The sequence below is a fragment of the Eublepharis macularius genome, chromosome 18 (assembly GCF_028583425.1).
Source record: "Eublepharis macularius isolate TG4126 chromosome 18, MPM_Emac_v1.0, whole genome shotgun sequence".
NCBI classification, from domain to species: domain Eukaryota; kingdom Metazoa; phylum Chordata; class Lepidosauria; order Squamata; family Eublepharidae; genus Eublepharis; species Eublepharis macularius.
This window is the reverse complement of record NC_072807.1, coordinates 17,189,056-17,204,099: the sequence shown is the minus strand read 5'-3', so window position 1 is coordinate 17,204,099 and position 15,044 is coordinate 17,189,056. Positions and strand designations below refer to the sequence as shown.

At 46.3% G+C, this 15,044-nt stretch overlaps 1 protein-coding gene across 1 annotated transcript in view; it reads right to left on the bottom strand.

The window, feature by feature from the left end:
- SLCO3A1 (solute carrier organic anion transporter family member 3A1) overlaps positions 1–15,044 on the bottom strand; it is a 117,969-nt gene that overhangs the window by 28,495 nt on the left and 74,430 nt on the right. The window contains exon 3 of the mRNA XM_055003074.1: positions 6,097–6,195. Within this exon, the coding sequence (XP_054859049.1) occupies positions 6,097–6,195 (99 nt within the window). The remainder of the gene's footprint in view (positions 1–6,096; positions 6,196–15,044) is intronic.

The window sequence follows — 15,044 nt, the reverse complement described above, 5'->3', positions numbered from 1 at the left end:
AAATGAATGGGAAAAAAAGATATATAGTCAGGCAGAGGGTATGGGGACGCAATGTCAGCACTTGGCACCTCCAGGAAAAATAACAAGATTGAAGTGCAGTAGCTCCTTAAAGACCAATAGGATTTCCAGGGTGTAAGTTTTTGAGACTCAAAGCTATCTTCTTTAGAGATCTGACAAAGTGTCTGACGAAGGGAGCTTTGACTCTTGAAAGTTTATAGCCTGGAAATCTTTCAAGTCCAGGGGCACCTTAGAGACTAACAAGTTTTCCAGAGCATAAGCTTTCAAGCATCAAAGCTCCCCTTCTTCAGATACCTTGTCGGTCTCTAAGGTACCACTGGACTCAAATCCTGTTGTTTACTGAAGACCAACACAGCGACCCACCTGAAACTATCTTCCAGGAAAAATAGTAATGCATCAGCTCTGGCTGCTTTATAAGACTGGGCGAGAGGAAAGCCTAACGGAGAGAAAGCGTTGCTCGGCAGCGCTCTCTGCTGGCCACAGGAATAATCATGGAAGGCCCATCAAAAGAAGCCCATATTATATTATTCTAATACAATCTAATATAATCAATGTTATAAAGGCATTTATATATTTTATATGTTTTATTAATGATATAAACACTCATATATAATTAGTTTAATAGATTAATAGATAATTAGTTATAGTGTTTATTGATCTAGGGATAAGGGTTATTAAGATTAAGAAAAGGAAGGTTTTTAAAGATTTTTGAGTTTATCAGTCCTGACTCCTGAGTATATTATGAGATAAGCTTGAAAGTTATATTTTAAGAGTCATATGCTTATTGAATTTTGTTAGTCCTTATAATATGTAGCTGAAGTTTCTCTTTAATTTTTAAGTGTTGCTCCCCTTTCCTTTTTTCTTTTCTGTATTCTAAGTGTTATTTATATGATGATGATGATAATAATAATAACATTCGATTTATATACCACCCTTCAGGATGACTTAACACACACTCAGAGCAGTTTACAAAGTACGTTGTTATTATCCCCACAACAAAACACCTTGTGAGGTGGGTGGGGCTGAGAGAGTGCCGAGAAGCTGTGACTGACCCAAGGTCACCCAACTGGCTTCAAGTGGAGGAGTGGGGAATCAAACCCAGCTCTCCAGATTAGAGTCCTGCGCTCTTAACCACTACACCAAACTGGCACTACACCAAACTGATGATAACGATAATGATAATGATAATAAAAGACAGAGCTACTTGGAACAGCGTACATATTATGCCGATATCTGGTTGATAATTAGGTCTCCAGTGGAAACTTGTATCAGCTTAGCAACGGCAATCAATAATAACAACAATAATAATAAACTACCCAGTAGGATCATACTTATAGGCAGGGCTTTTTTTCTGGGAAAAGAGGTGGTGGAACTCAGTGGTGGAACTCAGGACCACACCATGACATCACTTTGGATCAGCTGGAACAAGGGGGACGTTTTTTAAAGTTTAAATTGCCCTCAGTGAAAATGGTCACATGGCCGGTGGCCCCGCCCCCTGATTTCCAGACAGAGGGGAGTTTAGATTGCCCTCCACGCCGCATGGAGGGCAATCTAAACTCCCCTCTGTCTGGAGATCAGGGGGCGGGGCCACCGGCCATGTGACCATTTTCAAGAGGTGCCGGAACTCCTTTCCACCGCGTTCCCGCTGAAAAAAAGCCCTGCTTATAGGAACAGCAGTAGAGTCTCTGGTCCATCAATATTTACAGCAATAGTAGTAAAGTCTCTAGTCCCTTCCTAGGCCTTTACTGACTAATTTTTGGGGGACCACTTCCTTACAATACAGCTCTCCTATCTGGGCTTTGCACAGGGAACCTGGTACTCACTAGGATGATGATCCTTGCGTGCTTCGTGCACGTGCTTCCAGCGCCGACATGATGACATCACTTCCTGAAGTGATGTCATTGCGCCAGCTCCTCCTGTGTTTTGCACAGGGGCGATTCAGCCCACGTGGGGGTCAAAATTGCTTGTGAGTAGGGCCGTAGCTTGTGAGTAGGGCTGCCAGCCTCCAGGTGGTGGCTGGAGATCTCCCAGAACTACAACTGTTCTAATAACATAAAAATAATAATAACAACATTCGATTTATATACCGCCCTTCAGGACAACTTAATGCCCACGCAGCACAGTTTACAAAGTATGTTGTTATTATCCCCACAACAACAAACATGCTGTGAGGTAGGTGGGGCTGAGAGAGCTCTGAGACAGCTGTGACTAACCCAAGATCACCCAGCTGGCTTCAAGTGGAGGAGTGGGGAATCAAACCCGTCTCTCCAGATTAGAGTCCCACGCTCTTAACCACTACACCAGGTGAAGGAGAGAACATGGCTGCTTTGAAGGGTGGACTCTATGGCATTATACCCAACTGAAGCCCTCCCATCCCCAAACCCCGCTCCCTCCAAGCTCCACCCCCCAAATCTCCAGGTATTTCCTGGCAACTCTACCTGTAAGTCCCCAACAATATTGAGCCTGTGGGCACTTGTGGCCTTTTCAGAAAGGGGGGCAAGGACTGCCACAAAATGACTGCCTTGAGGCAGGCCCAAACACAAAGCGTGAGGGGGTTCCACAAAATGTTAGGAGATTCCCAGTCAAGTGTCCTTCTACAATGGAGGCAGTTGGAGTAAAGAGGCCCTCCCTCAAGACCCGGAGTCTGCTTCCACACATGTTGGATAATGCACTGTCAAAGCGTTTCAGCAGTCGTTTGCAATGTGTGGAAAGTGCATTATCCACCATGTGTGGAAGCAATCTGGAGTGATGCCTCTTGGGCTCTTGTAAAGCACCTGTCAGGCTATGGATGGCAGGATACAGCAGACCGATCTCTGGACCACTGCAGCAAGACACGAGCTCTTGGTCAAATGGCTTTTATTCAGAAATCAGATCATTTCCATATACAGGTCCATAGGACTACTCAAAAGCAAGGTAGACATCTAAGCAGCATGAGTTGAAGTTGATAGGAATGACATCATAGGAGAGAAACTTCTCTTTTAACATTCTAGTTTACTCCTTTCTCCCCCCCTCCTCCCAACCATAAACAATACTTTGGCGCTCTCTTGGTGTGAGAACGTTTCACATATTTGTGATATCACGTTAAGTTACTAGGAAGGAAGACACAGCACTGTCTGGGAATGAGCACAAGGTCATAAACACTGGCAGCTGTTACAGTCCAACAGATAAACACCTGTGAAAGCCTGAGAAAGAAATAGTTATGACACTCGCAAAGTGATATTGAGCTATAGCAAGATACATTGTGTTCAGCAGAACAGAATCAAAATTGGCATGGATGGGGCTCAGACATGACAGCACCTCTGGCACCAAGATGGAGGAAAGCCAAGATCTTCCTTTTGCACTGGGGAAATGGTGGTTTGGTTTCAGTTGCCAACCCAAGGAGAGCGTTTGCTCTCTTCCTGGCCTCAGAGAGCTTTGCCAAGCCGAGAAATATAAGAATGTCTGTCTCTTTGCCAAGCCACGGGCAGACAGCTGTCATGCACCTGCCGAGGATGTTTTCTGGCTCTGCAAGCCATACAGCTGGTATGAAGCAACCTAAAGCTCCCTGTTCCATTTGAGATCCCTCTGGACTTGATCCAGAACATGCAAGAAGCAAGCGGGCACCAAGAGACACGGAGTCGTTCCTGGGCACCACCTTGGGAATCAGGGCTTTAAGCAGTGGACCCTACCTTTTTAAGCCTGCAGGCACTTTTGGAATTCTGACACAGCATGGTGGGCTCGGCCACAAAATGGCTGCCGCAGGAGGTGGAGCCAGACACAAAATGGCTGCCGCAACGTACCTTCAGCCACTTTGATCCTTCTGCTGTGGTGGCAGCGGTTGCCAAAGCAACGTTTTTTAAAAAAAATCTGCACAGCCAATCAAATCTCCAGTGGCCAATCAGAAGCCTTGCTGAACCAGAGCTACACTATTAGGGACCCCCAGGATAATTTAAGTATTTTTGCAAGTCACATGTCTTGTTTCCTTCTAAAAATAAAAACAATCAGGGCTTCCTAATTTATTTATCAGATTAATTCAGAGATTATCTTGGAATGGCTCCATGGTTTTTTAAATCTTATCTACACTGTTCCTCCCAATGGAAGCTGATCTACTTTCCAGCCACTCACAGTCTAAAACCAACCTGGCCCTAAGGTAGAGCAACATTTCCCTGTAGTTACAACTGGCACTCTCTAGATAATAAACATCAAATAAAATCCTGCATCAAATTCTGAATGGAGAAATGCATAATTTTGTGCCAGGGATAAACTAAGAACGTGGAATACCTTGGTACGCTAGCTCTAATTTGCAGTTTCCTCTATGTTTTTGCAGAATTTGCACACGTTATTCTGGTTCTGCTAACTGACCTCCCCGCTGCCCCCAACCACGGTTGTTTCAACCGCCTCTCTAGCATCTGTGATTTCAGATGGCACTGCCCACACACACTTCCAAGCACATCTTGGCAACCGCGAGGATTAGAAAGTTTCATTTCCTGTTTCTAACTGAACATTTTGGAGGTGGATCCGATATAGATAGATGGTGGCGCATCTCCTCCATCGCTATCATGTTGTCTAGGATTGGGATTGGGTACATGGTGGGTGCTGGACGCTTGCGTGATGGTGAATGATTCCGCACATGTTGGATAATGCACTTCCAATCCTCTTTATAGATCATTTGGAATGGAGTTTTTTGTGTGCGGAACAAAAAATCCACCTCAAATGATTGATAAAGTGCATTGAAAGTGCATTATCCAAGGTGTGCGGAAGCAGCCGATGTCACTTCCAGGGAAAAACCAGAAGTGTCAGTGGTAGCTCTAGGAATCACTGGAAACTGAGGGCCAAAGGACAAGTGACGAATGACACTTGAATGGCAAGTGGCGTGGGCTTTCGAGGATCAGAGTTCTCTTCGTCAGAAGCATCTGGCGGGGAGAGCTGTGATTCTCGAAGGCTTGTGCTGCAGTGGAATTGGAGGTGCTACTGGACTCTTTTTGATTTTGCTACTACAGACTAACATGGCTAACTCCTCTGAACCTTTACAGAAGCCAACTGATCTCCATATCAGAAGGAGCTGTTTGCATCTCCATATCAGAAGGAGTTGTTTGCATCTACTCCACCCTCCCCTCTCCTCCTCTATATCTGACCAGTTTCTCTTTCTGCCCTCCATGCATCTGACGAAGAGAACTGTGATTCTTGAAAGCTTATGCTACAATAAAGTTGGTTAGTCTTAAAGATGCTACTGGACTCTTTTTGATTTTGCTACTACAGACTAACACGGCTAACTCCTCTGGATGTATTCCTCCCTGTTCACTTGCCCTCCACTTGCTCTCCACTCGATCCACTTGCCGTTCAAGTGTCATTTGTCACTTGTAGCTTGGCCCTCAGTCATTCGTAGAGCTACTACTGTCGCTTCCAAGTTTTCCTAAGAAGTGATGTCATTACACTGGTGATGCTGGTGAACTTTTAAAACCTTTTCCACTGCCACCGCTTGGAGCAGAAGTAGGCAACTGGAGGCAGGCTGAGAAAAAATCAAGGCCGTGTGTTATGCTCATCTTGATATTCCCGAACAGTGGCATAGTGTGGGTTAGCTGCGCCTGGGGTAGGAGGTGATGCCCTTGCCTCCGTGCACACGCACTCCAGGCCCTGTGCGATGACGTCACTTCCGTGACATCATCACACAGGGGTGCGCCCCCCCCCCCAGAGTGCTCCCACAGTTCAGGTGGCTCGCTTTACCACCCCTTACCTCTTCGCCACAGCTGCCCGCGCCACTGTTGGGCGCCAAGCTGGCGGCAGTGGTGCGGGCAGCTGCGGTGAATATGGTTTTGCTAGTGTTCTATACCATTCTGGCTGCCCTCCCATTTCTGCAGTAGGATGTTAGGAAATCCCGGGGATTCACGCCACTTAGGATCTTATATTCATTTTAGGGGTTTGAGGGGTGTACAATCCTGAAAACAACCACGTGCAACTCAAAAGCCCACCGATTTTGTTGACAATTATCGGGTGTACAGGAAAGAAATTGGGCCTCCCCTTCCACATCTGTCAGAAGGCACCCATTCTCCCGTCACAGATCCCACTATTTGTTATTCACACACAAAAAAGTCTCCTTACTTGTGTCGATGAAGACAGCATCCACATAGATTTTGGTACAGAAAGAGCCCAAGATAAAACCGCAGGCTGGTCCGAACACCAGCATTGTAAACAAGATCCCTGCAAGGAAACACAAAGAGACACAGCGGGATTAACAGAGAGGCCCAAGGTCTTTAGCACATCTTGAAACTGGGGCCAACTGCACACGAGGCTGGGCTTCCACGTGAAGGGAATAATGTTCTCAACATCTTACAGGGCTGTACTCAGCAGAGGTTTGTAGTCACAGCCCAACTTACGGTAACCCTGTAGAGTTTTCAAGGCAAGAGACTTACAGAGGTGGTTTGCCATAGCCTGCCTCTGCGTAGCAATCCTGGACTTCTTCGGTCATCTCCGATCCAAATACTAACCAGGGCTAGCCTGCTTAGCTTCTGAGATCTGATGGAATTCGGCTAGCCTTGGCTATCCAGATACACCCTTCTAAATCCACTGAAGTTAATGGGCTGTAACTCTGTTGAGGCATCTGCATCTGACGAAGAGAGCTGTGGTTCTCGAAAGCTTATGCTACAGTAAAGTTGGTTAGTCTTAAAGCTGCTACTGGACTCTTTTCTATTTTGCTACTACAGACTAACACGGCTAACTCCTCTGGATCTATTCTGTTGAGGCAGTTCTAATCCCATCTCTAGCCTACAGCAATAGATTTTATATAAGTGTGTGTGTGAGGGGGGGGGGAGTTAGACAGGGAAAGCCATCGTACTTCAATTCAAACTAGCACAAAGTTTGTATAAAAGCAGTCTGTGCCAGTCATTCCAGCATCTTTGCCCTAATTGGCCAGGAAATGGCTGTTGTGTTATAGATGGCACTGCCATTTTACTGTTTGGCAGATACAGAAAAGTTCTTAACCCTGGGTCTACTTACAGGAGGAAAGCAGGTTGTGAGCTGATGTGGCCGCTGAAACTGAGTCTCTCTCTACACGAGACATCTGACACATGAAGAACACGTGTCAGGAGACACAATGGTAGCCAGGAAGGGGAGTTTAAAGAGACACCCAGCGGCAGGGCAAAGGCTTTGCTATACACTGGAGCTGCGTGAAGGGGGTGTGAAATGCCGGAAGGGAAACTTCAGCCCATTAGAACCTCTCCAGGTCCAAGCCTGGCTCTGGCAGGCAGCTCCAGCCCATTTCCATTCTTTGCTGCCCTCTGGTTGCCATCCCACACAGTTTTAGACTGGAGAGGTGAAATTGACAGAGGCTTCAGGAAGGCGAAGATGAAATTAACAAACCCTCTGAGGAGCGATTTCCGCCAACTCTGCCTTTTTAAACTAGGCGTCCCGGCTAAATTGTGTCTCCCTACACTTGACGAACACATGTCGAGGTGTCTCATGTAGAGAGACTCTCAGAGGGAAAGAGATCCTTGGATTGTAGTGGAGACCCTGAAGAAAATGTCACTCAGAGCAGAACCACAAGTGACAAACGGCACAGATTAGACACTTGTCTGCTTCCCTCAAGTTTTGATGGGAAATGTAGGCAGCTTGGCGGAATGTTGGACAAGTGACAGTTGAAAAGTCCATTGGACAGCAGTCGGAGAGCCAAGCTGCAAGACCAGGATGCCTACATTTCCCATCAAAACTTGAGGGAAGCAGACAAGTGTCCAACCTGTGCCTTTTGTCACTTGTGGTTCTGCTCTCAGAGTGCGGCAGCAGTGAACAAGGCAGATTCCATGCTAGGAGTTATTAGGAAAGGAATGGAAAATAAAATGGCCAGTTCCTTCTTCTGCTCCTCCCAAAATACTAGAACTCAGGGGCATTCAATGAAGCTAATGGACAGTACGCTCAGGATGAACAAAAGGAAACACTTCTTTACACAACGAGCAATTAAAATGTGGAATTTGCTGCCTGCAGATGTAGTGATGGCCGCAAGCACAGACAACTGTAAAGGAGTTGAGATAAATTCATGGAGAACGGGTCCATCAGTGGCTACCAGCCATGGTATCTGGCGTCCTGCTCTGCTTCACTGACATGTCAGCTTTCTCCAGAGCAGCTCCCCGGGCGCAAGATGCCCAGGGAGAAAATTGTAGCTGCCCACCCCCAAAGATCGTTGAGAGCAGGCTTGTGACTGGAGGAACGATTTGCAAAAGCTGCTGCTGCCGCCGGCTTTCTCTGGCTCTTCAGGCAGCAATTCTAACAGAGAGGGGAAGGACACTCGGACTTCAGTTCCCAGAAAAACTTGTGAAAACAATCAAGTGTTCTTCACATGAAAAAAGTCACTTGTAGCTTGGCTCTGAGAAAGCCCTGCGCATTCAGGCCACTTGGTCTTGATTAAGCTATGGAAAGAACTCCCCAGTTGGATTAAACCATACAGTCAATAAGTGATCATTCAAAATCAATATACTCAAAGTGCAAACGGTGCTCTCTACATTGACAAAATCAAAAAAATAAACACTTCCTAAATATGCAATAAGTATATACAAAGGCCGGTAAGAAGGAGACACATATCCAAGTAATTTTACATATACAGTAAATACAAGAGGGATCATATAGTCATAGTCCAAAATGTTTGGTCAATTTCTTCCCTTGAAGCGATGAGGTAGAAGTGGTGTGAAAGCTTCAAGGTCACAAAGTGCGGTGCCAGTCCGTAAACAATTTCTTCGATGAATAATTTCAATGAATAATATGCAGCGTACACATATTGTCTGCTGTGTGTTGAGATTAGCTGTTAGGTTTACTCCCTGTTATTTACCCTTTGTTTGTGTTCTAAGCTATGGAAAGACACAAGATCTTCTGCGGCCCCAATTACCGGTCATTATATACTTAAAATGTGCAGTGGTGGCCTTTTGTTTCCGTTTGCACTAGGTCTTGATGGCAACAGCAGATGCCGCAAGCACCAGGGAATGTGATTGCGCCAACCGCTGGCTCGTGCATCACAGCTCGGCTTCTTTCCAAAGAGGAAAGGAGTGCTTTTCACCTGCACAAATCTGAAGCAGTGATCCAAAACTCACCCATCTAGAATCATAGAGTTGGAAGAGACCTCAAGGGTCATTTAGTCCAACCCCCTGCACAATGCAGGGAATCCACAACTCTCTCCCCCACACACCCCCAGTGACCTCTGTTCCATGCGCAAAAGATGGCAAAACACCTCCAGGATCCCTAGCCAAACTGGCCCGAGGAAAATTGCTTCCTGACTCCAAAGTGGCGATCGGCCTTACCCTGGGCATGTAAGAAGGGGCCACGAGAACTAAGCACTGATGCAACCCTTCCTGCCCTCCCTCTCATGATCTGCCCAGGTTCACAGAATCAGCATGGCTGTCAGATGCTGTCAAACTTCCGAAGACGGAGAGCCCACCACCTCCTGAGGAAGCCTGTTCCACTGAGGGACCGCTCTAACTATCAGGAAGTTCTTCCTAATGTTTAGCCGAACAGAGATCAAACCCCAAACAAAACTGGTGGGCACATGAACAGACCCAGTCCTTGAAAAGTGACTGGAATTTTCAATAGCCTGCTGAGGAGAATATATGTAAAAAGAGCAATGTAATACCTTTTTATCAGGACAAACCAAATATATCACAAAAATAGCAAAAACAGTCTTTCAGGTTCCCCAAAACTCTTCATTGAGTTGGATTTAAACAGAAAAAAATGGGGATAGGGTGTTTAAAGTCTAATGGAAAAGTCCAGAGTCTGTCTCTATTTTCTAACTTTCATTAAAAGTAACGCATCAGTTATTGATCCAGAGAGATGCATCTGACGAAGAGAGCTGTGGTTCTTGAAAGCTTATGCTACAATAAAGTTGGTTAGTCTCACTGCACTCTGGACTCTACTATTTTCCATCAGTTGTTGTAGACTTAACTGGATTACATGGAGAACAGCGTAAAGTGATCTTAATCAATTGCAATTATTGTTAGTTTGAGATCCTCTACCACCACCGCCACCAGAATAACACGGCTACTTGCCATTTTATGAAGAGACAGACAGACAGACAGATCAAATTGTAGGTTATAGTGCTAGTCCATTTGAGAAACATATATTTCAATCTCTAATTCTACCACTAGAGGGTGCTGTGAGCCAAAGCATGGAATGGAAAGCTTGTTCTATTTTCTTAACAGGCCACCATTTAAGAAAAGCTTATAACATTTATTGATGGTTACGAAGGAGCATTTAGCAATTTAATTACTTCACAGGAATGCTTAGCCTTTTTAGAGCCCTTGGCATACAACATTGCTACATTCTTTACAACAGCACTGCAAGGCAGATTGATATTTATCAGGGGTCATTTCGTAGAAAAAGAGCAGGAGGAACTCATTAGCATAGCTCATTAGCATATGCCACGCCTCTTGCCATCACCGGAAGTGTGTCATTAGTATAACTCATTTGCATATGCCACACCCCCTGACATTGCCTATTTGGGCTGTTTTGGCCCCAATCCTGGCCATTCAGGGCCGAAATTGGGCCCAAAATGGCAAAAAGGGGCTGAAAATGGCTGAAAAGGGGCACAAAATGGTCAGGATCAGGCTGCTGCTGAGCAAGAGAGAGATCCACCACCTGTCAGAGGCCCGATCCAGGCCGTTTCAACCCCAATCCAGGCCAAAATGGACCCAAAATGGCTGAGAGTCAGGTGGGTGGGGCCACCTGACATGTGACCTCTTTGGGGACTGCTGGAACTGCGTTCCTGTGCGTTCCCCCTCAAAATGAGCCCTGGATATTATTATCCACATATTGCAGACTGGGAACACTGCTTCATACATAACAAAGATAGGTCTGGCATCCCTATCTTGTGTCAGTTATAATATCAGGCAAATAACCGCCAATCCTAACATGTGCTGTTCTTCAACACAGCAAACCTGTATGGTAGCTTAGGCTAAGAGTGTGTGACTGACTCAAGGTCACCCGCAAGTTTCCATCGCAGAGTGGGGATTCGAACCTGGCTCTCCAAATCTTAGTCCTGCACTCTAACCACAACACCACCCTGGTTCCTGTGTAATGTTATACAAGGGTGTCCAAATGGTGTTCCAGAAACCCCAGCCCAAGGGAGCCAGGACTTGCCCAAAGAGCAGATCTCCCCCACCCCTGTGTAGTGGTTGAGTGGCAGGACTCTAATTGGAAGAACCAGGTTTGATTCCCCACTCCTCCACTTGAAGCCAGCTGGGTGACCTTGGGTCAGTCACAGCTCTCTCAAAGCTCTCTTTGCCCCACCCACCTCACAGGGTGATTGTTGTGGAGATAATAATAAAATACTTTGTAAACCGCTCTGAGTGGGCGTTAAGTTGTCCTGAAGGGTAGTATATAAAGTGAATACTATCATTATTATTACTATTATAAATATGCAGCTGCAGCAGGATGTGAAAAGGAGCACATGGTTCATGCCCAAGGACAACGCGATTCATCAGACCGGATCAGCGCCTCGCCAAGATCTGAGAGCACGCCCCAGATTTATGCCCCAAATCCTTTGCAGTGCCCAGACCCGTGCTGGAGTTTGACTGAAAAAAAGCTGTGTTCAGAGCTCAGCCTGGAAGCTTAGGGGGTGATCTTGGGCTAGTCACTCTCAGCCTAACCTACCTCACAAGGTTGTTGTGAGGGTAACAACCTGCCCTGAGCTCCTTGGGAGAAGAGCAGAATGAAAAAGAAGATTCCATGGTCGATGTGCAGAGGTTCTTCAGAAGATAAGTTAGTGTGGGGTTGGAAGCAGGATAAAGAATTCCCTGCAGGTATAAACATTTGAAAGAGAACAGGTAAGCAAATCACAGGCTCATGCGAACGCACAGTATTGTTTCCTTGGGATAACTGATCTTGTTAAAAATTCAGCTACATTTATTTATTTTATTTATTATTTATTTAGATATTTATACGCAGCTTTTCTCTCCAATGGGAACCTAAAACAACTCACAACACTGTTTTCCCCTCCTCTAGTTTATCCTCTTAACAACAACCCTGTGAGGTTGATTAGGCTGAGTGGAGATTCGAACCTAACTCTCTCAAGATCCTGTTAGTCTAACCATTACACCCTGGTTGTACGTTCACATTTTTCATCCCACAACAGCAAACAGGTTCTGCAGATATTTTAAACAATACAGAAAACTGCCAAACCTGTTTTACCAGAAGCTCTGTTCACAGGTTGCAGTGAGCACACGTACACATGCGTTCATCTGTTTGTAAGAAAGCACCAACTTGTGTTCACTTTATGAATAGAGATGGGCACAAACCGAAATACAAACCAAAGTTCATGACGAACCAGGCCAGTTCGTGGTTCGCAAAACAGCGGTTCATCAGAGCTCATTCTGACGAACCATCACGAACTTTAGGCTGGTTCATTTGGTTCGTTTTTTGGTTCATCACTGCAGACAGCCTGGCACCGATCAATCAGTTTCCTAGGCAACAGGGGATGGACTTTCTGCAGATCTTCTGCTGGCCCAGAAGTGGCCTTCTGCTGACCCAGAAATGATTTGCTGACCTGGATGTGACGTTTTCAAGAACCAAACAAACCAGTTCGTGAACCAGGGCAGGTTTGTGAAAGTTCGTGGTTCATGGTTTGTGAAATGCAACAAACCACAAACTGCACGGTTTATTTTTTTTCCCTGTTGTTGCCCATCTCTATTTATGAATGAAACCAGAGACCGGTACTTGGCTAAAGGCGAATAAATCACACATTCATTTGTATGTCCTTGACTGTAACATTAGAATTACTCAACACCCATACAAAGAACAATTAACTGTATACTGCACATGGATTGTATGTGCATTCGCTGTAACTTGTGAATAGGGATAAAGGTGAAAAAGGGGGGAGTGTAACATGCCACATATGCGGGCCTTTTTCGAGTTCCAGAGAAATCGGTTTCCAGAGGCTGCCCTTCCAAAGGCGCCTCTTAATCTCAAAAGCCTGCTTGTCCCACATTTCCGTGCTGCCACCGTGAATACAGCAAAGGAGGGTATCTCCTGCACAGAAGGATTAATGGGATATATTTAACCGAGACGGCTCCAGCAGAAGAGTCGATGGGATTCAGAGTGGACCAATCAGCATCGCCTGCAATGGTTGGACACCGTTTCTTCTTGCGGATGGCAGACCCAACTGGCAGGGCTCTTCCAGTATCGTTGCATCCCAGAAAAACCAGTTCATTGCAGAAAGAACATTTGCCCCATGAAAAGAGCTTTGAGCACCCGTCATGGAAGCAATTTTTGAGCACGGTGCCATGTGGCCGACTGTGGTTTTGCAGCGCAGCGAGGAAGCTGGCACACATTCCTGGCACACGTGTGTAGCCCACTGCCCTGGAGATGGGCCCCAGATTGCCTCCAAGTAGGCTCCCCCCAACCACTGGACACCACTGCCGCCACCTCCTTCATAGGACTGGGGGTGGGGAGAGCTCCATGCAGATTTTAGAAGACATTCTTAGCCGTGGTCTTCATCTTTTTTCACTCTCTCATGTTCTGATGAAATGATTAAGAACTGGATAAAATTCTCCCCGAAGAAGAGCTCTGTTGAAGACAGGTCTATCGATTAGCTGTGATGGAGAAATGAAACCACCATGCCCGGAGGCGGTTGCTGAGGGACAGCCCCTGGAGGAAAGCAGCTGCCGTTGGGCTGAGCTTGAAGGCTTTTCTGGAAGATTTTGGCTGAAAACCAGGATGCTGGACTAGGCCTAGCCTGTGTCTGGTTCTAGGTAGTTTGTTGCCCCAAGCAAGAGACACCCAGCTCTTACTGGGCAGGCAGCAGGGTGCGCCCAAGAGGGGATATTAGGCCCATCCCATGCTGCTGAAAATCCAAATGCTCTGGCAACTTCCTTACTCAGCCACTCCAAGCGTTTTGGTGGCTTGGAAGGAGAAACGGCCCTGCCTGTGATAGATCCTAAGGTCTGGTCTCATGCTCTTATCTGTCAAAGGGCCCAGGATCTTGTTTTCAACAAGGCCCTTCATCCAAGAAGCTCACAAGCAGAGCATGAAGGCAAAAGGCTTCCTCTCTACATCCAGAAGCAGCCCTCGCATGTAGAAATCCAGCACCTCAAGGAAAGGGAGTGTGGCTAACCTGCCTGCTAACCTATTTGTCTATTTGCAGGGACATTCTTGAAAAAGAAATGAGAATATTCAATATGAGGATCTTTCCCCTCCCCAGCAGCTTGAAGCGGCCCTGAATTAATCTGCTTTGAAATCTCCAGATTCTGAATTTTTAGGCTTAATTAACATCTGAAACCTTGAACGAGTGGCCTTCAGGGTGGAGAGGGGACGTCAAAATTAGGCCTTTGAAATAAAATGACCCTTGCTGAAATTCAGTATTAAGGATATAAGAACAGCCCTGGTGGATGAGTCCGTCCACCTAGCATCATGTTTTCCACAGTGAGTGTCTAGAGGTTAGAGTGTCAGACCAGTCAGTTTCCACCAGGGCTTTTTTTCTGGGAAAAGAGGTGGTGGAACTTAGTGGGTTGCCCTCAGAGAAAATGGTCACATGGCTGGTGGCCCCGCCCCCTGATCTCCAGACAGAGGGGAGTTGAGATTGCCCTCCGCGCCACTCAGCTGAGCAGCGTGGAGGGCAATCTAAACTCCCCTCTGTCTGGAGATCAGGGGGCGGGGCCACCAGCCATGTGACCATTTTCAAGAGGTTCCAGAACTCCGTTCCCCCGCGTTCCCCCTGAAAAAAAGCCCTGGTTTCCACAGTGTCTAGTGGTTAGAGTGTCAGACCAGAATCTGGGAGTGCCAGGTTTGAATTCTGCTCTGCCATGAAACTCATGGAGTGGCTTTGGGCCAGTTACTCTCCCTCTCAGCCCAACCCACCTCGCAGGGTTGTTCTTGTGACTATAAAGTGGTGGAGAGAAGAATGATGGTGTAATTTGCTTTAGGTCCCCATTGGAGAGAAAAGAAGGACATGAATAAATAAATAAACCAGCCAGAAGGAGGAACTCATGGTCAGGTCTTTAAATCTATCTGTTTGTCAAGCACAGAATCTCTTGCACTTCAGCCCTCTTTGCACCAGCATGGTTGGACGCATCCTTTAAATG